This window comes from Bombus pyrosoma, linkage group LG4 (assembly GCF_014825855.1).
Source record: "Bombus pyrosoma isolate SC7728 linkage group LG4, ASM1482585v1, whole genome shotgun sequence".
Taxonomy (NCBI): Eukaryota; Metazoa; Arthropoda; class Insecta; order Hymenoptera; family Apidae; genus Bombus; species Bombus pyrosoma.
Genome location: NC_057773.1, coordinates 2,477,378 through 2,504,660, shown reverse-complemented (window position 1 = coordinate 2,504,660; position 27,283 = coordinate 2,477,378). Strand labels below are relative to the sequence as shown.

The window sequence follows — 27,283 nt, the reverse complement described above, 5'->3', positions numbered from 1 at the left end:
TTATTTTCCTGCGTTTAAAGGAGTTTTCTACCATTAGACGCATTTCTTCAGACCGTTTGTACTTAAAGAACTTAGGCATTTTAATAATACGTATACGATTATTTTTGTCCGCGTTTCTTTGTAACATGCACAAATTTGAAAAGGAAAACAAAAGAAGAATTTTAGAAAGGCGTACGTTTGTCAAGAATATTTTAGTTACAGGTATTTTCTGTAGGCATTCAATCATGTTTTAGTAAAATGTACAAAATTCAAACGAAAGATAAATGAAAATGGTTTCGAGAAAACAACATTGAAAAATGACCGTGTTTTTCAGGTTACCGATATTTATATTCACAATTTCAAATAGCTGTTAACACGAAAACTATGAAAGTGGTCAAAATAACTAAGACGGAATTTTTCATAAAAACCTTGTAGGTTTACAACGATACAACGTTTTTAGAGATTTGAGTAATGTAAGAGAAGATGTATGGATGAGAAGGATAAAAGTTTCTTTCTCTTCTTTCATGACACTTTCGTGATTGATTTCTTTGATGCAAGTTATGTATATATTTTAGTTATTGGTAATTTTAACTTTGGAAGTCCGAATACAAAGTTTCTTATATATATATTTTTGAAATTGTATGCTTGAGAAGAATGCGAAAAGACCTATACTATGTCTCGGCTGTGTTAAACAACTTTTATAACATCTGTCTGATGTCTTCTTCTTCATGAGATATTCCATTGTGTGATGATATGCGCAGATAGAACATAACACCTGTATATCTCACGCGTGCTAGTAGTTAACGCACACAGCACAGGGTCCAAATTAAAATAAAATACTCAGATGTTACACCTAATTCAGTCCATTTGATTTATAGTTAATCTACAATTCAGTGATTCGATATAACGATATCAACGAAGTGTTAAAATCTGTCACGATTCTGTCTGTTCGTGGTTTTCGACAGAGCGAACTTTGGAAATTCGAAAAATTTGCGATGTTCCTCGTGGCGGGATCGATACCACGCTCAACTCGAAACAATTGGCGGATCGCGCTTTTTTTGATTGATTAAAAGAGTAAATTGCATTCCTAGTTTCGTATAAAATTTTTTGCATATTTGGGATGGAGCCTGATTTGTTATCTGGAAAGCTCGTGGAATTAATCAAGCAACGACTAAACAAGGATAAAAAAAAATGAGAATTTTTGTTTTGTAATACGATTTTAGTGGTGAAGAATAGACGTTTGAATTTCTTTGAATTTTTCCACTCGTTGCAAGTAATATATTTGATTATTAATTATTAACAAAGTCGCGACTACATGTGATTGTATTCTACGTAGATATTTAGAATCGACATGATATAATGAAAGTAAATAGGTACATTCTTTAATTATTATCGTAAAAATTTGTACAAACGTCTACAATCTGTCTGCTACAAATATAAAAATTTAAATCAAACTGTAAATTTAGTGGGCTGACGTTTACGTTAAAAGAATATCGAGTATCTCTGTCCCAATGTTAAAATTGGGATCAGCGAATTTTCCATCCTTATTTTATCATCTAATTCTCATTGATTTATTCCTAAACGTAGCCGGTTATAATTCACCTAAACTATCTCTCCCTGCAGACTTTACACGATACACTAAGCGGAAAGGAAGTTGAAACGAAAGGAGAGCAGCTTTGTTTTAAATTCAAATGATCTAAATCCTCGACTCGAGGGGAAGTTAAACGCGATAAGCGCGTTTAAGAGCAGCTTCTTTATTCGTGGTCACCTGTTTCCGTCCGATTATCTGTCTACCAAGAAACAGTACGATAGTCTGGTAAGAAAAAGTGTCTGTGCAGCATATTTTCTTCCATTGTCTTCCATTTTAACTCGTCCAACCGTCTCAAACTGGGGAGTTTGGTTTAGGATTTTCCTGAAATACGCATTTATCTTGCCTTAGGTTGCAGCAAAAACGATAACGTACAAGTCCTCTATGGGGTCCTTTATCTCGACTGGCACCAGCGACCATGGTCAGCGCAGCCATTACGATACATTAGGAAAGCCGATTTTATGATATTTTTGGAGCGGCAATTTCGGGGATTACATAAATCGACGGGCATTACGTTCGATAGCCCAGCGTTCTGCAATCTTGCTTTTACAATACACGCGAAACAAAATCAATATTGCTATTCTTGCAATAAGAATTGGTTCGATGGGAAGGTCTTCGAAGAGCCGCAGAAAATGCTCGAGTAATTTGTTGCTTGAGATGGAACCTTTCTCGTGAATGGATTATTAGTAAATTATTCGATGTTTGACTTTTTTAACGCGTTGCTGATGTTATGGTAGATATCGACGTTTAAGTGATTTTGTGACGAGACTTTTTGTAGTGGAATTTATTATCTTCTTCATGTATGAGTGAATTCTTGCTTTGTTTGGATTAGTCAAGTTATTAGTAAGTTCAAGGTAATTCGTTTACAGCGTGAACCTGTTGTTTATTTCACTTGAAATATCTTTTTCAGGTTTGTACGCTTGGTCTCATTACTCGAGTCACTTGAGTTCAAGTAAAGTATGCTAATTGAGTAAATCGAGTTCATAAAAGTATACTAACAATAAGAATCTTATATAGACATTGTATTGAAAGGTTTTCATATCGTAAATGGTCACACTCATATCGTAAATTATTGCATAGTATATCAATAGTTCTTGTTCGTTGATCAACACGTCTTTAAAATATGTTCAAACCAATGTTCAAAAGGTAATTTATTTATTAAAAAATACTAGCGAAGATTCTTCTACTGTAAATGGATTGACACGATTAGTGCATTGAACACGCTTCGAAGCTAAAAATCAAGCAAGCATTCTTCGCTTCCATTTCGTTTCGTTTAAATTGTAAACGATCCACGAGTTTGCCTATATTCCATTGAACTATTAACGATGATTGTGACTTGCGTTGCAAACAATCCAGACGAAACGGCGCCACGAAGTTTGCAAGTAGGGATTTAAACATGCGTTGGAACAGATGGATCAGTTCGATTAGGGATCTGACATGATGTTATCACAACATATGTACGTAGAAAACAAAACGAGTAACTTCCGAGCCAGCCTATGTTATTAAAGTCGAAATTGTTAGGGTTGAAGTTATATGGAATAAAAATTTCAAATTTCACTCATTGAATTTTAAATCTGAAATTTTTTATTTCGAATTTCAATTTTCTAACTTTCAATTTCTCATCCCTAACGCTAATTATCGGGTTCTACATTTCAAATTAGTACTATTTACTACGAAATTCTTATCTACTTAACGTTAGACGAATCAGCAAGCTTCTAAAAGATCGTTTTATGAAAACGCATTAAGTCGCATACTCGTTTGCGATACAATTAGCACGAACTCCATCCAATTACGCTGCCATAGTTAAACGCTTCGGCTGTGTATCCTATCCAAGTTGAGCAACAGAAGTGACGTAACAACATTCAGCGTAAAATCCCACGAGTGTTTGTATTGATTGTAACATCGTACAACAAAGTTATACGAGAGAAATAGACGGTTTATTGCCCAAGAGTAAAATCGTAAAAGAATTACAAAAACGTGAGAGCTTTGTTCACAGTAATTAATGAAGCTCTTTACTTAAAGTATATACATTAAACAGGATAAACAGGATAAGCACTACCGTATTATCAGCATCGCAGAATTAAACTCTGCATTAAATCACAGTTTATATTACAGACTTTAATTAAACTGTATATTAATACCATAGAATTTTTATTAATCCCTATATTAATATGTCAAAATGAGATATTAAGAGTGAGCTATAGATTTCCGTAGAGCTCTGTATCTCATTCGGTACATGACAATTTTATTTATTAAAAATTGAAATTATCAAACTCCTTTTAAGTTTTCTTTTATATGAATATGATTCTACCTGTTTTATCGTCATCGTGCAATTTTAATTACAATTATTTACATATAGTATATACATGGAAAAATATATTACGCAGGCTATTTACTTTAACCTTACATCACTGATTCTTTATATCTTTAACTCAAATGCTGGAAATTGCAAGATTATTCGCTGCACTGTAATAATCAAATGAAAATTCAAAATTCTGCTTTCGAAGTTGAGTTAGGAGTTAACTTCAACGATAATATCACGGAATTCTTATTAAACTCAACGCTAATATCAGAAAGAAAATTCTTACTGAACTCTGTTACATACCCGTGTCAAACAATTGTTATCAAACCCTATAGCAATTTGAATTAATATCGAAAAATTCTTCCTAAATTTATCAAATATCAATATGTCAGAATTCTTGCGAAACTTTCGTTCCTGATATGTCGTAAACAACAGAGTAATCGTATTACGATCGAAATACACGGAAGACTGTCTAAAGTTTAGGAGGAGAACCTTGGAATATTCCCAGTTCACCAAGGGGATGATCTGAAACTAACGATCTGAGAAGTTGTCTAAACTGCTCGTTCGTTAAATTGCGTTCGTAGAAGAGGATGCAACCTTCTCGGCCCTGATAAGACGCCGCGCGGCCTTAATCACGTAACATCGATTATCGCGAAAGTCGATGCACGTTATAATACACGTCGCGCGTTGCGGCTCTAATTATCGTAACGACCACCGCCCTCTTCCACAAATCAACTACGGAATATTGTTAGTAAAATTATACACGCGTAAAACGTACAAAATTATAGGGTTGTTTGAAAAATTCGTAGCATCTTTTCTTTTCTTTTTCTTTTTACTGAAGCAATTGGAATTTCTATCTGAATATTATTTCGCAGTACATTGTACGTTATATGTCGTCAAACAAATTACGATTACAATTAGAATATGTTTCAAGTTTTACGAATTATGTATTATGCAATTGTCTTATTCAATGTAAAATTGTAACAGAGAAATCTATGACCCACGACTCGTCGTTCGTCGATTTATTAATATTATTGGTTCGAGTAATAAATTCGTCCTATACTAGCGTATACATTTAGAAGAGTATCATAAAAATTGTTTGAAAAACGTGAAGACGCGTGTATCGTCTCTGCTGAAAGATATGCATACACGTACTATTTATAGAAAAATAGAATAAATATTTTCCTTTTGGTTAAATATGTATGAAAGAAGCTAATTCGCTAATTCACCTTCGTTGTTCGAATTTGAAAGTCACATCGATGAAAGTTTCTCGGCTCTTGCTTATGGAAAGTCGATCGACCAGTCTCCTCTGCTCGTCTCATCAGCAAATCAAGCGTGGAAATTGAATCCTTGCTCCTTTTCGATCCCTTGCATCGTCGATCCACGCTTCGTCTCCTTCTATGTTCAATTATCGAACAAGAGGATTCTTTTTGTATTCGATCATTACATTTCGCGAATGTTACTTTTCTGATAATTTCAAGGACACGAAATATAAGCCAGTTGTAATTTATTTTTCGTTTTTGTCGCCTATTTCCGAGAACAATACACGGGTCCCACAATACGCTCGGCTATTACGCCCTCACCGGAAGTACATTCAACTATATTAACTTTTCGACCGACTTTAATTACGTCCCGTTGAATGCAACCCGTGGGAAACGTATTACGCGAATAGAAAATCGCCTGAAATCTGGACTTTTGATAGAACTTCTCGTCGCACACAGTACCACGTGAAATTGAGACAAATTGCGACACGCTTGCATTGTCATATTCGAAACGGTTAGATTTGGAGGAAATGTAAGGAAAAATGGAAAGATACGGAACGAAACACGTTATAGAATGAATATTGGCACAGGCCCGCGAAAGCGTTCGAACACTTGTGAATATATTTTATGATTATATTATGCGTGTTACATGAAATAGTTTGAAATTTCATTAGCACTGTTATGAGACTGGATCATAATTACATGCATGAAGTTTGGTACAAATCTGAAAATACATATAGAAATTGTAAAATATTAAAAATCATATTAACAAATCTGAATATTTAGTGGAACTATACTAATGCTTGTTATTTTTTAATTTAAGATGATTATTCGTTCTGTATACTAACTTTTTACTAAATTATGTTTGCAATAAATTTGTTGTAATTTCTATGTACATCTTAGAATTGTTTTCAAGTTTGATTAATCTAACGATGGCGGTCGTGTCTCGTGATAATGCTTAGGAAATTCCAAAATGTTTTATATGATAAAGGTGCGCAAATATCTTAATACGTTCCAATGTGTGTAGAAAAATATAGTTGTTTAATTAATCCAAATATATCCGACGTAGAATTTCACTAATGTAAGCATAGGATAAAAAGCTAAAAATACAGGTTTCCATACAAAAAATCATGCTACTGGTCTTTCAAACGCTCCGTTGCATAAAACTAATTCCAGTTGCATATGGCACCTTGTACACGAAATTACAGAGTGAATTAGTTTACCTTCAAAATAGTCGAATGCATGGTACAAGTTTTTCCAAACGTTTCGCAAAATTTATATTTTCTATCAGACCAATGATATTCCGTCTTGTACTGCTTTTTTTTTTTAAGTTCGAGCGCAAAAAATTATAGATAATTTACATTTTTCCCATTCTTTTTTAATGTAAGTAAATCTGCTTTGAGTAAAAATATCTACGTTGCACATTTATAAACAAAGATGATTTAAAAAAGATAAATATATATAATCAATCTATGTATATTAAATAATTTTGATCTGGACGTTGCCAGTGTAAATAATTATCTACAAAAGTATCCAAAGATTAAAACAAATAAATATATTTAATTGATATTTAGTATAAAAAAAAGAAAAAGAAGGAGAGAAAGGAAGAGAAGAACGTTGAGAAAAAAAGATCACTTTATTGAATTTGCTCCGTCGTGTCAACGCGGTTAATAAGCACTGTTCGGATGATCAATTTGGATAACGATAGCATAGAGATCATAGTATACGATAACAGGGCACATTAGGGTCGCATTAGAGGCAATTGCGTTGGCGCGCGCCTCGTTCGAGTTTGTAAATTGCCTCGCTCTTACCACCGATAGGTTGATCACGAGCTGTAAATTCGAATGCTACACTTCTGACAAGTACGCTTGCGCGAGAACTTTATAAACACGGTAATTCAGCTTGGAAGAAGCTCTTTCACAGTTACTGAATGTGAAATGCTTCGAGCTTATACTGCAAACATTGTTCGAATAAATATAACATTTCAATCCGTTCAGAGGTTTCCCGGTGGTAAGCATTTAAAAGGTTGAGATTGTAAAAAGTTTGGAAATATTGATTTATAAGCCATTTTAGAATTGTTTTATTATGTATTTTGTGATCGAAGTATATCGCATGTTTCCTTTTCTTGATACGTAGTATTTATGTTTTATTTCATAAAATTCGCTGCCCGTAATAAAACAGTCAAGGAAAAAGATTGGACAACTCATATTTTTGCTCAAATTTATTACAGTTGTATAAGTGTTTTACTTGTTGATATTTTTTATATCGGATCAACTTATTTAATAAGAATTTATCGTAATTATTTTCTGCTAAATAAAATTGTTATTTATATTTTCGTATATAACACAATTCTATTTGTTTCTTGTACTTTACGTATTGCTATTTTTTCTATTTTAGGATCTGCAGATCATATACTATGGTCTGCTGGGTCTGGAAGCGTTACGGCCGTGCAGAGATTCCATTCTCCGTGGGCTTTGCAAAATTGTACGATACGAACGACACCATGCGAATCACGTACTCTATTAGTAAGTTCTATTTCATTCTGTATGTCGTTACGTTTCACATCGAAACTATTTTCGAATTCAGTACATACCTACGTGCGATAGTAATAACAATTTTTTGAATTGGCGCTCGTACTGATCTCGCGGAATTATTTCGTACTTTTGTCGTAAAAAAGTTCTCTACGTTATCTGAAATACGTATACATATGTCGTGATAAAAATGTAGTAGAAAATTTCTTTATCGACAACTTTTTTATACATACATGTTCGATACTGTTTTATCGACGTGTTTCTTTCTTACCTCTGGTAGTAAACTAGAGTACCGTAGAAGCAGATCAAAGATGTCACTAGATATTGCGACGTTTAGTTATTTCCCGCGATTTTAATGAACGAACTGGACGTGTTCGTTAGTGAAAGGGAAACATATTTTACCTTGGAGGGAAAAGAATATAATGCAACAAGATTTTCAAGTAGAACGAGCGTCTCACTTAGATCTTGAATTTGTATTAAGATAAAGTTATAAAATATAGAACACTGGTATTAACAATACTTTGAAACGCAGATGTCTTACAAATCCATCGTATTGAGTGCTCCGTCATATTTCATTTCAATATAACGACAAAAGTACATGCAAATTATATATTTAATTCTTAATTCGGTTAGTCATAATATAATTTTTGAAATATTTGTTCAGTAAACTACTGTTTCTATAAATATATGTATAATCTTGAGAAGTTTATATTTCATAAGAAAATTTATTTACTTGACTGTCAAGATGGCGGTAGCGTACATTGGATATTTCCGCAATTTATAAATGGTAATATGTTTCTTGATTTGCTTAAATCTAACTTATTTCTGTATAAAAAGATTATCGAAAACAGGTTCTATGAATAAATTTGTCGTTTAGATAAATTAATTATTATTATATGCCATAAACATTTTATTGATATATAATAATCCATACCTTCATCCATACACTTATGAATGCGAGGAATGCATTTACCACGAATAACGATGTATTTTATAACAAGTCTAGTTTTTGCATTTGTAAAGTTAGTTACTTGCTACTTTCTGATTCGCGAATTTCCGGTGCGTGCAGTCACTTACAGAAACGAGAATTTTACGACTAATTGATGATTATTATTGCCTCGTTATTGCAAAAAGAAACTTTTCCATTTCTCGATTACTTAATACACTCAAATTTTACGTGTATTTTCAACTTTGAAATATATTCATATACAATTTTTTTCAACTTTTATTTCTTTGCGATTTACAATAAATTTCCTTTAGATGAAGACATATATACGGTAGACATAATGACAAATAATTTTAGCGATTTAGAATGCGCTTAGGGTGGATTATTTAATTTTACTGTATATCTTATATTCTACGCAATAAAGATCGTTAACGGTATTTATCGTGTAAAGTATAGAATATAAAATAAATTCAAGTAATCTACCTTAAATCTAATCCAAACTGTAACGATATGTTTATGTACGACTTAAATCTACATTTAATTAAAATAAATTCTAGTAGTAGCAAGTGAGTAAAATAAAATATAATTCGAATCATTTTCAGTACCGGCGAATTGGCCACAAGCTGGTACATACTACTGTCCGGTTCTGTGTTCATCGATGGCTCGATGTTTCTGCCTCGTTCAAGGTAAGAAAATCTCCACATCGTCATCATTTTTAACTTGTTTTCCAGTCTCTCATACACAATCTCGAACCTCGTACAATAATATCTTCCCTTTTATTTATTATTCTTCGATATTTGCTCGTCAATTTTATCACTTATAATCACACGCAAAACGAAATAGAAAAGTAGTGAATTTCGTGTCGAACAAACGACTATGCTTGATTTATTTAAACGGCTTCCGGCTCGGTTGGTTTGCCTTAATTTCACATAAGATTTACATTGCAAATGCAACACTCGTAACTCTTGGTACACGATAAATTCACGTGACTGTGTTTTGGAACGCACCGACGACGACGACTATAAATCTCTGTTATTGTAATCATAATTCAGCATTTGTAATTTCATCCGTGGACTTCATCGCGCGTCCATAATAAATCGCCCCTGAAAATCACCTCGTAGATCCAGTCATCAACCGATCGTCTGGCTTATAGCAATTAGGTGGGATTTCCATTGTAATACAAGATTGATCGTATACTTTGGTATTTTTCGTGCCAATTTCTTTATTCTTGTTGGATCTATTCAATTTGTTTTACAATTGGTAAATCAACAAGGTTTAATAAGAAAATTATTAAAAATATCTCGTACAACCTTCTATCTTTTTTCCCTGTACTAAATATAAATATCGATTAAATTTTATATTTATAAAAAGAATATCGTTATTTAACAATGTTATAAATCTAACGTTATAATAATACGATATAGTTTTATGGTACGATGATAAGATATAACAACTGGACTAAGACACTACGTGTGTATTTCACGTGATATCCCTCCAGTCACGTTTATTTCTTTCCTATTTCTGTTTTCTCTTGTTTTCAATATCATAGCCATACCGAATTCGTTTTACGCGAAGAAGCTGCCGAGATAGAAATCGATCGTGGCACGTATATCTATGGAGACTTTGTACGTGTACCGGGTGTACGAAAAATATATACGATTTTTATGTAATTTTTCATTTCGTTTACATTAATAATCGTTCGAAAACATTAATAGTGTAAGAGGTATGCTAGTGCTGGTAATTTTAGATATTTAGAGTTTGAATTATTGATACTACTACTGCGAGTGTATAGTTAATAACACAATTTTGTGAAATTATATTGTCGCCGATTAAATTTATGCATATTAATTTCTTTCATACGTTAGGTTGAACCTTTTTTTATGAAACTGTGTAAGAAGATGACAAAAGTTGTAGGATACGAAGAAAGATATATCATTGATTATTTATTGATAATTATTACTAGATAGTTGTTCATTTTTATCCAACTTTACAAAAGGAAGATTGGAAGCATGATATAATATGTAGATTACATGGAGTAACCGAATACATTGCTATCTGCTATTTTCAATATTAATCCGTATTTCATAAATATTTTGAAAAACATCTTTTAACTCTAAGTATTTCACGCGTGTATACATCTATGTAATGTGTTATCTGGTATAAAATCCACTATATAACGTAATTATCTCATCCAGCTTTATACACAGCATGTATGAAAAAAATTGCAGAACAACTAGTAGTAACCTCAATCCTCTGCAACCCAGTTTTCCTTTGCTTGTTTCACAGAGAAATTATCTGCAATTAATTACAATTTTTCACTTTTAATGGAAGAACTAACAACTGATAATTATTATAAATGCATCGCGTGACAACATAGCAATGGTAGATCTCACGATAACGAAGATATAAAATGATATTTAAAAAACATAGACGAATGAATGTATAAGTTTGTAGTCATACGGTGGTACAGGGGATTGATACGAGATGTTTGTAGGACGCAAATATGGGTTGCAATACGAGACAGATTTTGCAACTTCGCGATCACAGTGTATATCACACACACGCGAGGCAAGCTCATAAATCGTTCTGTACCAGGGTTACGGTCGCAGTTTTCTCTCTTTGTGTCCCTCGAACCACGGAAATTCTCATTAATCGTGTAACCTCGTTCCTTCATGGTGTAGGTACGTCGGGACATATTATTGCGGCGAATGTATTAGATAATCTACTTTTAATGAAATTCAATCACTGTGAGAAGAAAAAGCAAATTTTCACTGCGTTAGTTTAACGCGTGCCTCTTTTATTTGTTTGCCTTAGATGCACTTCGAGTATCTAGGTTTGCTTACTTTCTTCGAATAATTGACGTTAACAGAATAAAAGGATTACTTCTATAAAAATTTTAAAGAATATCGTATGGTTTAAAAATAAATTTTAATTTTTATATCAGTTTTCATATAGAGAGATACATTATAATAAACAGAAATATATTATTATAAAACAAAGAACATTATATATTTAGGTGGTCTCGTTCAACCGAGACTCTATAACCAAGATCATCCTCCATTTCTCTTGTTTTACTCCGATATAAGAATCATCAGAGCGTGCTAAATTTTTTACCATTTCCTTTTACACCAAACTTGTCCAGTTCTCACCTGGCATCGATACCCGAGTGGAAACATTCTCTTTCGTACTCATTCTACCTTGAACATTTTCGCGCTAGATTTCGTATTCCGTCTACTCGTCGAGACACTTTTACAAAACGTCGACGCAAAGCCCACGTGCGATTACGAGTTCGCGCTTCACGGTTTCTGCTCTCCCATGGACGTAAACAGAAAAATTTGCCCACTAACCACGGGTGTGGCTACGTTTTAAGTATTCCGTCTCTCTGTACTCTCGCCGCCTCTCTGCGGCTACCTCTCTTTATTTCCTTCTGCCTTGTATTCCTCTTTTGTTACTCTTTAATGTACTCCTATTCTGCCTTCCCCTCCATACGTCATCCGTCTCACTTTGCCCTGCCCCCTTTTCTCTTCCTATTTATCCCTTTCTCTCCACGTTAAAGTACCTTTACCACTACGCTACCTTCCCTTCTAACTCTTTGCTCCGATTCTTTCTCCTATCTCTGTTCTTCTTCCTTGCTCATCGAATATACATGCATCTTCCTTCTTCCTTATTTTTCGTACGCTCCTCTCGCGCCCATTCACCTACTCACTTTCTCTTGTGTCATTCGTCTCACTCGCGCTAACGTCACCTAGCGTACATTTACTCACTCCACATTCTTTCTCGTACGCTTACTCACTCGCTCCGTTTCTTTCATGGCGCTACCGTCTTTATTCGACTCACCCGATAAGCGTGTTCTCTCGCTCCACGCAATCTTCCCTCCTGTACTCGGCTCTGCCATCTCGTAATCGTGCCGAGAATTTACGAACCGAGCCGAGTTGAGCGCTGTCTAAGTGTATCGAAGAAGGACAGCGATATGGGAAGATGCGTGCAGGCGAGAAGGATAGCTATAGAAGTTAGCGAACAGAGAGTGATTCTCTGGAGCGACAAGGAGGAATATAGAGAGTAACGTAGAGTACAGTGAAGAGAGACGGAGTAAAATAGAGAGAGAGGGAGAGAGAGAGAGAGACACTTCGATCGCAGGGCTGTAGCAAGCATCGAAACTTTTGACTCCCTTGGCAGATAGATTTTCATTATTTCCTACCAAAGGGATTACGAGAAGTTTAATTCACAATGGAAAATGTTATTAATCTTTGAATATATAAGAGAATTTTGTATCAAGAAGGAAATTATTTTGAAAAGAAGAATTCATTTAATCAAACGGAAATTTTTATTTGTGTAGTTATCGATTTTTAGGTTGCATTTAACGATACAATTGCGGCAGCGAAAATTGTTTCGTGTAATTTTACAAACTTTCCGTTATTACAATCGTCCGAAGCAACGAAGAAACAAATCTTAACACAGAAACGTGCGAACTTCCTCCCGATTCACAAAGAAAATATCCACTCTTAAGCATTCTCCAGTCGAAACATCTAGTTCACCGTATAAATTAATTCTTAACAAGAATCTCTGTCAAAGAGAAATCTGAAGGAACTGTTCTTCCGATTATCTCGTCGATAAATATTTCGTTCTCAGTTCTTGATATTCGATAAACATCAAAACCATCTCTTTACGCGGTTTCAAATTTCCCTCTCGTTTGAATCTCGTCGCATAAATCATCCGCCAGTCAACCCTTCTTCCACTACGATCGAAGTCACAGTTACTTCTCGATAACTAGATTTTTTAAAGGATCCTTCATCCCTGCACGTTTTACCATAACAAGAACCATGGACGGGACAAATAAACCTGAAAACGAACCCCCATCGATTTTCACGCCGAGGAACCCCCTCTATAGGCTAGCTCGCGTGGCACGCTCACGAGGGACACACCGGTGGCCACGAGACACTGGGTACAACACTGAAAGCGTACAAGAGAGAAAGAAGGGGGGCCTCACCTACCGAGAGAGACTCCAGTTCCAGTCTTCTCGAGTATATCGTGGTGGTTGGCGAGTGTTGCGATTAATACCGACTGCACCCGCGAATCGCATTCCAATCCCGGCGATTCCCATCCGCGTTTCCAGAAGAACTACGTTACCACACATGGACATGTAGCGTGTGTTGGTTAAAAATCATAAACAGAACCGTACACGAAACGATATAAAAAAGAGAGGGAAAATGAAAAAGAAAGAATAATAGAACGATTCTGGTAAAGTAAACGGAAAGTCGCGAGGTGTTGAATTACCGCACATGGGAAATTAAAATCAACGTATAAAGCGCTATAAGAGGAAGAAAAATAAACGACGTTAAGGATTTTGATAAAATTAATCGAGAATCGAGAGGAATCGCGTTATCGCTCGTGGACGTGTAGCGCGTGTTCGTCAGAAATCGATATTTAAAAGGAAAAATAGGGAAGAGTAAAAGGTAAAAGGATTCGGCTAAAATAAATTCAGAACCGAGAGGTACCATGTATTCCACGTGTAGCGTATGTCGTTATAAATTGTCATATACGAAACTCTGTAAGAATTAGAAAAATACGGAACCAAGAAAAGAAGAAGAATAAGAAAAGATAAAAAGTAAGAAGGTAAATCGAAAAAATAAACGGAATCGAAGTACGCGTCAAAATCGTCGCGTACAGTGGCAGTGTGTTTATACAGCGTCTGTCCGATGGTCAGTAGTGCACGCGTGTTCACCGGTGTCTGTCATCCGATGCAGCGTGTCTTAACGATCGATTTTCGGGATAAGAAAGAAAAGAGCGTGGCCTTTCCGACACTGCACGTGCGCGCCGCCTTCTCTCTCGCTCTTCTGGCGGATCCTCTTTTCACAGCATTCGAGAGGCGTGAGTAAAACAGCGGCGAGCGCGTACCCTTGGACCTCCGTACACGCACGTCGGATGCACTGGCTTCCTCGCACCTCGTCGCACTGACGCAATTGCCCTCCCGCTGGGCGAATCGTCGTCGATCTCGAAACGCCGTCGTGTCTACGTAAAGATCACGCACTGTTGTCCGTGAACCAGACAAGTCTTCTCCTCTGTATTCTTCCGAGTCGAGTTGATCTTTTAGTCTACGAAGACAGATTTAAGGAAATTTCCTTGGGTTCCTTGAATCTTTGGACATCGTGGAAAATCGTTGACTGCGTCGTATAGAAAGAAGGAAGATAACGTAAAGAATCTGTGGACTATCGATAAATTCTTCGAACTCTGCCAAATTGTGTGTGATCGATAGATTCTTCGAATTCCTCGAATCTTTGGATTATTGAGAAATGATTGTTCCCGACAAGATACAGTGAAGCGTCATTCATAATTCTGTTTGATCCAGAGACATTCGACCGGTGAGAAGGTTTTACGTGCAGGACTCACCCTCCGGTCTATGAATCATCAGCATCGTGGAAAATAAGAAAAGAGACGGATATTGATAGTTTCTCTCTTCTCGTTTCTATCGAAATATATCGCACAATATAAACCGAGGACGATTATCCAAATTATTGAACGATTCTCGTAAACAATTTACGGTGGAAAAATCATTCGCGGGCCCTTCTTACTTCGAGAGAAGATCGTTCGACGGTAGAAAGTCAATCCATCGATCTTCGCAACAAGTTCTATGTCCATCCTATAGTGAAAAATCATTCTTTCTCTTACCCAACCATAGAAAGTCAAATGATCCGTTGTATTGGGTAAAAAGATCGAAATTACCAATGCACAGTGGATCGCCATTGAACAGTTCGATCGGATAGGAACGACCGAGAATTGGATAATCGCGTACATCGATCTTAAGGAGGATTTCACCGCTCGCCAAAAAGTGGCGCGTAGATCACTCCTTGAAGCGAACTGGCCGTGGAACTCGTTTGGAGTGGAGCGCGAGCTACGCATACCGAAATCCTGGGGGACCAGTGACCCGTGTGCAAAGGAAAACCGGAGCCAAGACGGGAGCACCCGAGCCTGTCCGTGGCACCCAAGCCTCTCGCCACAGCGCATCCAAGTCTGTCGCTGACCGCTCTGCCTACTTACGAACCTCGAGTGTGGCATCGATGATTGCTTTTCGATCCACGACACGAGAACGAGTCTCGTAGAAGGCTTCTGCCTGCTCTTTGTCCATGTTTACAAGAGCTCACGATCCACTATATACGTGGCAAACTTGCCTGTATCGCCTTTGAATAATTACCTGTTCGCTTTCACCTAAGAAGCGAGTCGAACTTTGCTCAGAGGGAGCCGAAGGTATTCCATAATAAATCTAATAATCGAGCTAACGGCCCGTAGCTGATCGACGAGGGTGCGTCACACGAAGGAATCGTTCGTTTGCCAAAAGGAAACGTGTCTTCGTAGTTAACATCCTAAAGGAACCTTGAAGAGGATCGAACATTCGATTTGTACAGCAGATTGGATTGACGTAAACTGCCGGAGGATCGTCTTTCCAAGATAAAGTTGTCTGGGGATCAGACGCTGTAAAGTGGCACGGAATTTCGCGAAGTTGATACGCTTTCAACGAAAATCCAGAGTACGCAGAGGATTATCGGGAAGTATCGGAAAATTGGAGACGGTGAAAGTGGTGTTGGAATGGTTGAAAGTATCGTGAAAGATCGAGGATCTTGAAAACGAGTAATAGTGGAGAGAATATTGTAAGCAACGGTAGTGAGAAAGATTCGGTGAGAAGAATTATGCGTATGGATTCCAGTGACTTGCCGTTGGATTTTGTTTATGAGGATTAAATTTCGAATCTTAAATATCAAATAGCCGGATCTACGTAGAATATAAAAATCGTGGATCATTCGTACGAATCGTGAGAGTCTGGTGGTTATTCGAGTTTGTTGGTAATTGAGACGAAAAATAAGAAAGGTAGAGGGTTAGAACAAGTGGATGAACGTGACGATGTCGTTGGTGTGAAGAATTATTTAACTGATTAGCACGATCGCGTGATTCTCCAGCGTTTCGTTGGACCGTTTTAAAGACAAGGGAACAGCGAGGGAAAAAGCCGGCAAACTGGATGCTCCAGACGGTGCCTCGCCTTCCGCGCCCCCGCCTGACATTACTGTCACCCAGGATGACCGGTGAGGAGCCTTTAATTTAACTTTAACCATATTCTTTATCTTGCCACAATGCGAGGACGTTGATGGGCCACCATCATGTCGCTGCTGTGTTGAATTCTCGTGGTTTTACTCTGTCCGGTGTTTCGCTCGTGTTTCAACTTTTTGTGAATAGCCACGTCGTTGTAAATAATTGGGCAAGCTTTTGTGTGAACTGCTTAGTCACCTATAATTTCCAATTTTAAATTCTTCTTCACACTCCTAATGTTTAAATTGGTTATCATCCGTTATTACGTGTATAATGTTTTAGTTTATTTTCTTAATTCTGCTACGGTCTTCAAATTCGATATCCCTATTCGACTAGATCGCGCTGTGCGTATTTCTTTCGTTTATACGTTTCGCATGAAGATTCGATGGTAGTTGCGTTATATAAAAGGAATTGATATATCTGTCTTTTTAAGTGATAAATTAAGATAAAATTCACTTAATTTTTACTTACCTTTCATTTACATTTTTTTTACATTTCTGAACAAGAAACGAATCGAACGTCTATTCGGCCTGTTATGTTAATACACAGAAACAGTTCGTAGAACAATTGGAATTAGTAAATTCTAAAGCGCTAATTGTGTTCTATGGTTATGCAAAACTACAGATCGTAATATAGATTCTTAGAAGATCATTCACATCCGTTCCCTCATAAATTATCATACATTTAAAGCTAACTTCCTGGAAGGAAGCTAATTCAGCGTCGTATAGATTTTAGATCGCCAGATAGATTATTATTCTCAAATAAGCTATTATTTTTTATCATCTTAACGTGTTCATGTCGTACGACGTGGATCCGACACGTATTCTTAGATTATGTAACTATCGCGAAACTGTGAAAATAACTATTACTTATTTCGTAATAATTTTTCTAATACAAGATATTTTCTGAAAATTTTTTACTAATATACGGTAGTAGTTGACGCGCAGGAAATAGACATGGGATCAGTAACGAGCACGTTAAATATTCTTTAGCATCATGGTTCAAATAACGTTGGGATAAAATCACCGATGTGCATCCATAATTCAGAAAATGTCAGAAATATTTTCGATACAGTAGATTGACTTACCGTATTAATTTTATGGGTAACGATATTTCGGTGACCTAGTTTATCCAATATTTGAACGCCCACGTATTTTTAGTATTAAATCATATCGCTTTATAAAAAATTTTAATCACTAGGTTTTAATTTACTCGTTCGAACTGACTGAAATAATTAGAAATTTCATACGAAGTAGCTTTTATTTTTGCTTTTCGATACTGCTACCTGGTAATCAAACTCGAGCGCATTCTCTACGAATTCTAAAATAATTATTTATTTTAATAAGGGCGCGCAAGCCTTTAATTTACGCTCCCAGTGAAATCCCAGAGTGCCAAATATGTATAATAATCACGGCGGAGAGTGGCAGATTATTAAAGTGAAAAGTAATAACCGTGTCAAGCGTAGGCTTTAATTCAGAAAGAAACGTGTTAGGTGATAGGGAAACGAGCAAAAACTTCTCGTTCGTGAACTGGTGCGTAATGGTAGGAAAGCAAAAAGCCCCTAGATCATTTTCCTCCCCGGTGATCGGATGGAAATATTTGCAAAGGAATTCTTGTGCAATAATTAAGGCTCGTATTTCATCCGGATCAAAGTGAAAGTCGCCTCGAAACATGTTAGTTTTATAAATCATCCCGAGTTTCATAAACTGACTTCTTTTGGCCTCGTATTTCATTCTTCTTTCCTATTGTTTCCTTTTCTGTCCATTTTAACATTGTTCTCCATGTTAAATTATATAGAAATTTGCTAGTTTTTTCTTCATTTATCAATTTTAAGTGGAAATTTCGTATTTCTTACATTTTTCATATAAAAATCTTTGTTTTTCGTGTACAATTATTACCAAAAGATTTCGATCACGATACAGTATCGTTATGTTGTGCAGAATTTGTATATGTATAGAAATTTACCATCTTCCTTACCTATAATCATTCAGTATGCAATTAGTGTTCGCGAAAGGAACCTAAAAAAATGTTTAAAATTTTTACGTCCTCCTTTATCTTCCTTCTCCGTCATTCTCAATAATTTCTCTCATCATTAGTTTCATCAAATTGCCAATAATTAATCACACAGACCTTGACACAACATTAATAATCTCACAATCAATAATAATCGTGCAGAAAGGTCGTCAAAAATGAACCAGACCTAACAAGAATTGCTACGTCGTCTTCTATTTTTCATTTATTTCGAATTACGCGTAGTCGATATCATAATTATTAATACGACATTACGCAGTCAACGATGATCGCACAAAAAAAAAAATTCTCAGAAATTGACTACATCTTAACGAAAATATATGTAAGAAAAGGTTGAACGAAGGGAACAAGTGAGTCGGAAATAATTAAGCCAAAACTATATAAGTACGCCCACGGCTCGTATTCACGGGGCAAACTTATACGAACGCAACGTGGTGCAATGCACGCGCATTCATTCATCAGAACAAACTGTACAAAACAACGTGCAGGGAGAACGCAATGGAATGTCGAAGCATTTCATGAATATTCAGGCACGTCGGAGCTTCGTGTGGAGTCGTCATCGAGCCTCGATCGGTCTCGATCAATCTTCTCGCATCGAACACAATTGACCTCCACGAGCTTTTGCAGTATTATCGATTGTCGAGGTTTTCGGCTGGCATTGTTGTTCCACGGCTGTCACGGGTGCGTGCACGTGACGCGGCATTGTCAATAATACGCGTCACGTTTCAATCCCTGCTCCGATAAACAAGCGAGTCGATCCCATTACGAGGGAGCTTTGAGATCCGCTGAAAATCCAGTTCCAATGTCAATCTGTCCCGAAATCGAGGATGATCAAGCTTTCTGTCGTTCGTGATTGAAGCTCCAGACTGTTCCATTGTCGCGAATGCAAGATTCGTCCAAGCTTTTCCCTTTTTCTAATTCTCGAAATAAAATTTATTTGTTAACTTTTATGACAGGAAGAATAATTTAAGTTAAAGGTGGTACAGCGGTTAAGAAATAGATCCAAAAAATTATATCCAGGTATATTAGATCTCCTATCATTTAATAAATTTTATAAAATTTTATTGACTGTTTGCCAATACCATTTGCAACTTTTTGTACGAAGATATGAGTTATAATATATCTTGTTATAAGAATATTTATTTAACAAACTTTGTTCCGTTTCTGCATATAATGAAAACAAAGATGAATAATGTATGTTTATGAGCAACATATATTTATAAATGTATGTCTGTCAGTCGAGATGACAGTATTTTAATCCTAATTTAATAACAGAACATTCGTGCAACTACGAAATTTCACGAATAATATACAAAACTGCACATAAAGGGTTAATTTAATTTTGATTATTTTCGAGTTAGATGCGCCATCTCGATGATACCAGGAAGATTTTTCCGTGCGCATTTAATGCATCGAGACATCCTGTCGGTTCAATTTGAGTTTCTTCGTTGTGTTACGTAATCAGTTTTCACTCTGTTCTGCTGACACTTTGATGCAACTGTTTTCAAAGGAAGCTTTTATATAAAAGATTCACGTAATTCTCGAAGAAGAGAACAGGGCTGATTGTGTAACCTATTACAAGTTGACGCGAGCAATCGATCGTCACCGTTTTGAAATCTTTTTGTCCATCTCGGGTTATTGCCTCGTCGACTACTGTTTTTATCAAAAGGTTTTCAATGAATCAGACAAATATTTGAGCGTCTCATTCGTTAAAACCAACGATTAAATAATCATGTTTCGATCACGATAGTATCTGTACAAAAAGATGTATTATACAATTTTGCTGTGGATTACGGATGTTTGCTCGTCCATGTAATTTAAATATACAACAAAATATACATAATACACAGAAAAATACAAAACATACAGAGTGAAACGCTTGTTATGGTAGAAAACGAAACAATTTTTCATTTAAGCTCAATTAAATTTCTTTAGCATGTTTGGAAAAATGTGAATTTGTATAAACACTCACAGTCTGTATATCACGGTACACATTTAAATTAATACAAATAGGTTTTTCGGATTTTTTAAAAATATTCTCACTGCGGCTACGAAATCTACCGAAATTTTATACACGTGCGTATCTATTTGTTTTCATTATATCATATTAATTAAAAGCACGAATACAGTATAACCCAACGAAGTTTAATATGAGTTTCGAAGCATCCTCGTTTCATTTTCTCGAAAAAGATACACCACACCCTCCTGACGAAATGAAGAGCGATATTTAATTACACGAATAAATACAGAAGAAAAGAACTCCCATGGACGACGTTCTCAAATTGCAGGAAGAAATTGAATGTAGGTGGGGCCAATTCTATTTTCATTATTTCCACGTGGCATCCTCGATTTCCTATTTCGATAAAGGGTGCTGGCACCCTGTCGAGGGTTCCTGTCAGTTTTTATAATTAAATTTCTCTCGGGGAGGAAAGTTGGTCATGGAAGATACACCCTTGAGTGTTTCAACATCAGAATCCACGTTGCTTTTGACTGTATTTTAATGGCACCAATCTATCGACCATTCCTTTGATAACGTTTATAGAATAACTTATCGATTTCCTATTGGTCTCCAGAGCCGCCGTGTGTTTTACTTTATATCAACGTTTCGTAGCGACTTTAAAAAAAGAAAAAATATAATTAAAAAAAATGTTGCAGCACGTGTTGCGCCGTGCACGAAAGAGAAAGGCCAGAGTGTTTCATTTGCACAAGCGCAAGCTCTTTCTTCTTTCTTCGGCGTTGAACAACGAATAAATTTAGCACGGACAATAATTAATAAGAAGATTTTGTTTCGCGCACGAGCACTTCCGTTGCTGTTAACCTTGTTTCACGTGTAATAGTCGCGTTACGCTTAATATCACGGTAATTAAGAAAATTTCCGTTAATTGTGAAAATGTGCTCCGAAAGGAAGCGCACAGTGTTCGTTTGATAACAGGTTTTGTTAAACGAAAACACGGATGCTGAATGTTTCTCATAATTAAACAACTGTACGTGTATTTTTAATAACAGTTGTGTACACGTATTTTTATCGTAGCAAAATTTTTGCGCTAAAAGGAAATACCCAACGTAGATTGGTTTTTCCGCAGTCGAGAGACTTGACATTAAATATTTTTCTCGACAGATATAATCTCGTGACGAAGGGATGCGATATATGTGTAGACGTGGCATAAAAAGGAAGAACGGAAAAACTGCAATATTGCATAATAAATTATGAGTCAAATAAAAATACTGTTGCGTTTGGAACGATCGTTTCGAGTCACTGGATTTTTATTTTTATAAAATAACTAGTAGACACGGTGCACTGAAAATTATCGGTATGATCGTCGTTAGTATAAGCGAAGAACGTCGTAAACGTTAAACATAGTGTTGTCTCGATGTTTCATTATTTTGCTTAAAGCATTTACGAAGGAATGTGATTACGTAATGCGAGAAACATTTGTCAGATCTGACACGTAAATGAAGAAAGATCCGACAAATGGAAGAAATACGTATGTTGAATTAACAACAATAGAATATTTTATTACCAGTCCACTTATTATAAATTATTACAAAAAGCTTGAAAAATCATACTTTATTTCTTTTTTCGTGGCAGAAAATGCTGCCTAATCAATTGTAATAATCGTTTGATATGCTTAATAGAATATTTAATTTGTTTATCTAAATTGACGGGTTTCCAGAAATCTTTAAATCCAATACCATCTTTTTCTTATTGTAAATGCAAAAGGAATTAAAGTAGCTTTCTAACTACATTTTGATTGGTAATCCTTTCACTATCAACGCTATTTACGCGTGAATCCAGAAATTATACAGACATTTCCTCTCTAAAAGGATGCATGTACCTTCTCTATTCTGTGTATTTACAGGAAATTTAAAAAAAAAAACAAGATACATAAAATATATGTAGCAAAATAAAATAGATAGAATATCGAAAATATAGTACGCGCTGTAATATTTAATAGATAAAGCAATGTTCTATTGAAATTCTACTTATTCATAAAAATATGAATTTGCATAAATATTCAAATAATAATGTGGCCACCACATCAAAGCAAGATCGTAAAGACGAACACAGTAGAACGATCTGTGGTGCAGCAGGCGAAACTCGTACCTTTAATTATTATCGGCCAACCCGACGGCAATTATGCTTCGACGTCCTGACCAGTCTTTCAGTCACCCCGACGCGACGGCGCTGATAAATTTTTAATCGGGCAAGCAAAAAGACGACTGGGGCTGCGACGCATCGGCTGTAGTCTCAGTCACCAATTTAGATTATGATCTTCGGCATTATACTGATAAAACGATAGGGTTCCCTGGATTCTCTAATAATAGTTGCGCGCGTTGTTGATCACACTGTATAAGGGGGTTCGTGGATACGTAGTGCCGCGTAAATGCGAAGGAGGGTTGTCGAGAAAACCTTGTTTGCCGTCAGCACGTGCTGTTCCACATCCTATCGATCTCTAACTAAATTAAATGGCTGGCGTACTATTGCTTAGACATTGAACGAGAAACGACATCCTCGCTCTATTCGCTACAGACGAAATCTTCAGCGAGAAGGATCCTCACCCGTTAATTGTTCTGGTTGCGATGCGACTTTGTCGATTTCTTGTCGATGATTGGATAACTCGTGGATTTTTATGCAATTTTATACTGTTATGAACAGAAGTACAGAAATGGGAACTATCTACAAAATTTATTTCTGTCATTAAAAATTATTCAAAGTATTTGAATATTTTATATATTATTATTTTATATATTGTAATCTGTGAACTTTTGCGTCTTTAAATGTATTAAAGGACAAACAAATTCTTATTATAAGATTTTATGTTGTACGAAGATGCTCACAATTTCTTTAATCCATAAAATACAAAGAAAATTCTCCTAGAAAGAGCGCCTTCTGTCACATATAACCGAATACAAAAGACAAATATTTCAATATGTTAAGGGTAGACGCATTATGCCACCCTCCTCGTTCAGCCTTCACCCCAAACGGGAAACCTTAACCTTCTATAACATCATATGCCTTGGATGTTACGTATGTAACCTCATCCATATTTGACAAGACTTCTTCTGTTTACTTGTCAACGTCCCATCGTATTATGTAATCTGTTTGTTCACTTATTAATATCTATTAACTTATAAACTATAACAAACTATATCGTACCATAGAAACATAATGCTTTCTACACCGATGCTTTCTACAAGTACAAAATAAGCTACGTTCTCTCGTGAAACTCTGAGAAACTCTAACCGATTCCTTGCCAAATTCAATTCTTTTACATTGACAAATCTAAAATAAGTTTCGATTTATAAATCGACGACACCACCGAACAAACGTCCACTAGCAGTTACAAGAGCAAGTCAAGTTAGCTCGTAGCTCCAGCATTCCAGCGAGTCTGGAAACGCGGAAAATACCGTTGCCAGGAAACACGAGGGGAGAGAAAGAAAGAAAGGAGAGCTCGATTCCGCGAAGCCGCGTCGTAAAACGATCGAATCTCGAAAATTAGAAGCTTAGAAGAAATCGTTCGACGAGCGGCATGCACCAGCACGGAATGTACTCGCTAGCCTTGGCTCGTAAGACGAGTTTCAGTATGCTCGCCACTGCATTTCGCTGGATGTACGCGGCTAACACGGTACGTGCTGCGAAATCCTGACCGAGATGCACGACCGTCGTCGATTCTACGTTTCCTCTCTCGATGTATGTATACGTTATCGTTCATCAGCGCATATCGGAATATTTTGGTAGGTTTGTAGCAACAACGTGTGAATTGTACGAAAGCGTACGAATTAAACGATTGATAATTGAAAGAAACATTTACAAGAATTTTTCATGGAATCACTGGTTCGTACGTTTAAATTGGATATTAAAGGCACAATAATAATATGTTCCATTAATTATTATATAGGATGGTTCCAGTAACTGAGAAGTGGTGCTTTTGCCAATTTGCAGCAACGATATATGAATTGTACCAAAGTGTACGAATTAATGGGAAATTAGCGATTGAGGAAATATTTGTAACATTTTTTGTTGAACTACCAGATTATATGAATATACAACGCTCTTTATGAAACCATTAGACCATACATTTAAATTAGCTGTTAAAGGAAATGGCAACAATACACGTTACTACTTATTGTACGGAATGATTTCGAAATTATGATACAAGCAGAAAGGACGCGATTTCTCGTGTAAAAATAAATCGACAATGTGTTTCGTGCTCGACAAAGAAAAGTTCGAAAACATGTACGCTTTATGTAAATGAAGTTGTCTAATTTGTTCATTCGAAGCTTCGTTTTTGAGAACATGAAGTTTGACCATGTTTAGTTAAGGTACACGCGAGCCTGGTACTCGACAAACTTTGAAATCCGATTTTCTCGAATACAAGGGCGTATTATAGCAACTTGGGGCAAGAACAAGAGTTCGAATACTTTTGAACGATAGTGTATTTCGCTATATCTTTCTCCTTCTGCCACCCATATGAAATTCCTCCCTTTTTCTCAGCGTCGTACTCGCGTTTCGACTTTTCGCGGTAACTTTGTTTCGCGACAGTAGGTCGAACTGTCGAAACATCGTCAACTATGAATAATGCATGTCACGGGACATAGTCTCCGTCGAAAATTCGATTCTGCCGTTGCGGTGGAATAAATTGCTTCTCCTCCTCTTTCTTTTTGCCTTCATCAACGGGTAATTTGCTCTCTTTTTACGAAGATACTGTTAAAACGCTGGATAATGGAATTTGACGAAAAGAATTTTAAACTGTCTGACTCTTACTCTTGTATATTCGTGTGATTATTGTGGAATATGTGATGATTTAGGAGAAGCGAGATTACGCGTAGCACATGGTAGTTTACCGACATGTAGATAGCAAAATCGCAAAGTACTTACCTTTTTTCGGTTTTCATAAGTTGAAACTAAAGCAAACGGAAACAGATAAAAAGTTAAAAATTATTTATATATTTCATTAATTATTTATATACAAAATAGACGTGCGATGTATTTTGAAGCAAGAAATACTTAACACGTATAGGCTTCCTTTTTCTTCTAATTCTCTCGCCATGTTCATTCCTTTTGGGACGTGAATTTGAAGTGACAGATATCGTATAAAGCACCAATTTCCGCTCATAGCAATTTCTATAGTACTTATCATTCACTCTACCAGACATCATTTGGAACAGGAACAGCCATATTTTTTTAACCAGTTGACAGTAATTGAAAACTTAATTACGACATTCAATATAAATACCAAATAAAGGGAAAATTATATTATAATTACGAAAATATTATAATTACGAGAAATATTACGAATGAATAGACTATTTAATTAACATTTAATCATGAAACTAATCTACTTCTCATTGAACCAATTATAAAGTATCCATTACGCCAATCCAGATATCATAACAGCCGAAACTCACGTAACATTTCGAACCAAGTACGGTCTATCCGCAATGCAGAAACATTAGCTATCCGCATAAATCACACACACTACTATACCACACTAAAAGCTGTAGAGAGAGGGACAGGGGTAATCGTGATTTCTGTACCGGTATAATACCGTCGTCAAGATTCGATTTTTATTTAATTCCGTGGCGAGGTTAAGGTTACGTGAATCTCTTCCGGAAAATTCTATATCGGCTTTCAACAAGTGCGGCTGAATGAGATTTTAAAGGCGAGTAAAACAGGTGCACGTGGCCGCGTTCATTTCCGCGTGATGCCAATCCATTGGCACGTGAATCTCGTTTTCGCGGCTGCGTACCATAGTAAACCGAAATGCACGGGTCAGAATTCCATAATTAAACAGGACGAGGCAAGCGATATCCCTCGTTTCCACGCAGAACGTTCCATTGAATTAGTTTGCTACAATTTATTGCCGGTAACGTTATCTGTTACACGGGTGTCTCAGTATTATTAATATTTTCGGATAACGTGTATTTGTCCGACCAATAATTCCATGCTGGAAATTAGCGAATTTGGATATACGGTTTGTACGTTCCAGCTTTGACCTCGTTTTCAATTTAGTTTTCGAAGAGAATTTGATTCAGCGTGTTTACCTCTGATTAGGTTTTGGTCATTATTTACAGCGCTATATTTTAACAAATATTTTTCATGGAAAATCGGTCTGTTTCTGTATCGTAAAACGCTACTTGTATAAATGATTATATAAATTGTTACGAAAGTTTCTTCTTCAAAATTTCCTGCTTCTTATTTCGGCACCGTAAAAAGAAATATGTATAAATTTCATACTATTCGCTATACGTAGTCTTTAAATGGGATGTCACTAAATAACTTGATCACCCGAGGAAGGCAGTGTATTACTACTTATTAAAATTAAACGCGTGGTATACGTTTTTTTAATAAGCACTTATTTTCGAATAAAAAAATTCTAAAACGAATTTAAAAAATAAAACAAGATTTAAATAAATTTGTTTAAATTAGATTACCGTAATAGGGTCCGAGTAAATGAATCAAAGTAAATAAAATTTTAAGTCTAATAAGTATCTTACCATATAGAGAAACAGAACATTATCGTTAAACAAAAAATCCCCTTCATAGCATTCTAACTCCGATCGAAT

The 27,283-nt window shown here is 36.0% G+C and overlaps 1 protein-coding gene across 2 annotated transcripts in view; it reads left to right on the top strand.

Moving 5' to 3' along the window:
* The window catches only part of LOC122567103 (rap guanine nucleotide exchange factor 2-like), a 254,187-nt gene that overhangs the window by 56,844 nt on the left and 170,060 nt on the right, over positions 1-27,283 (top strand). Inside the window, exons 3-4 of one of the 2 annotated variants that reach the window (XM_043725311.1) lie at positions 7,529-7,656; positions 9,211-9,294. In XM_043725311.1, the coding sequence (XP_043581246.1) occupies positions 7,529-7,656; positions 9,211-9,294 (212 nt within the window). Of the gene's footprint in view, positions 1-7,528; positions 7,657-9,210; positions 9,295-13,634; positions 16,681-27,283 lie in introns of those variants that run through there. The other variant, XM_043725318.1, reaches the window with a different exon arrangement.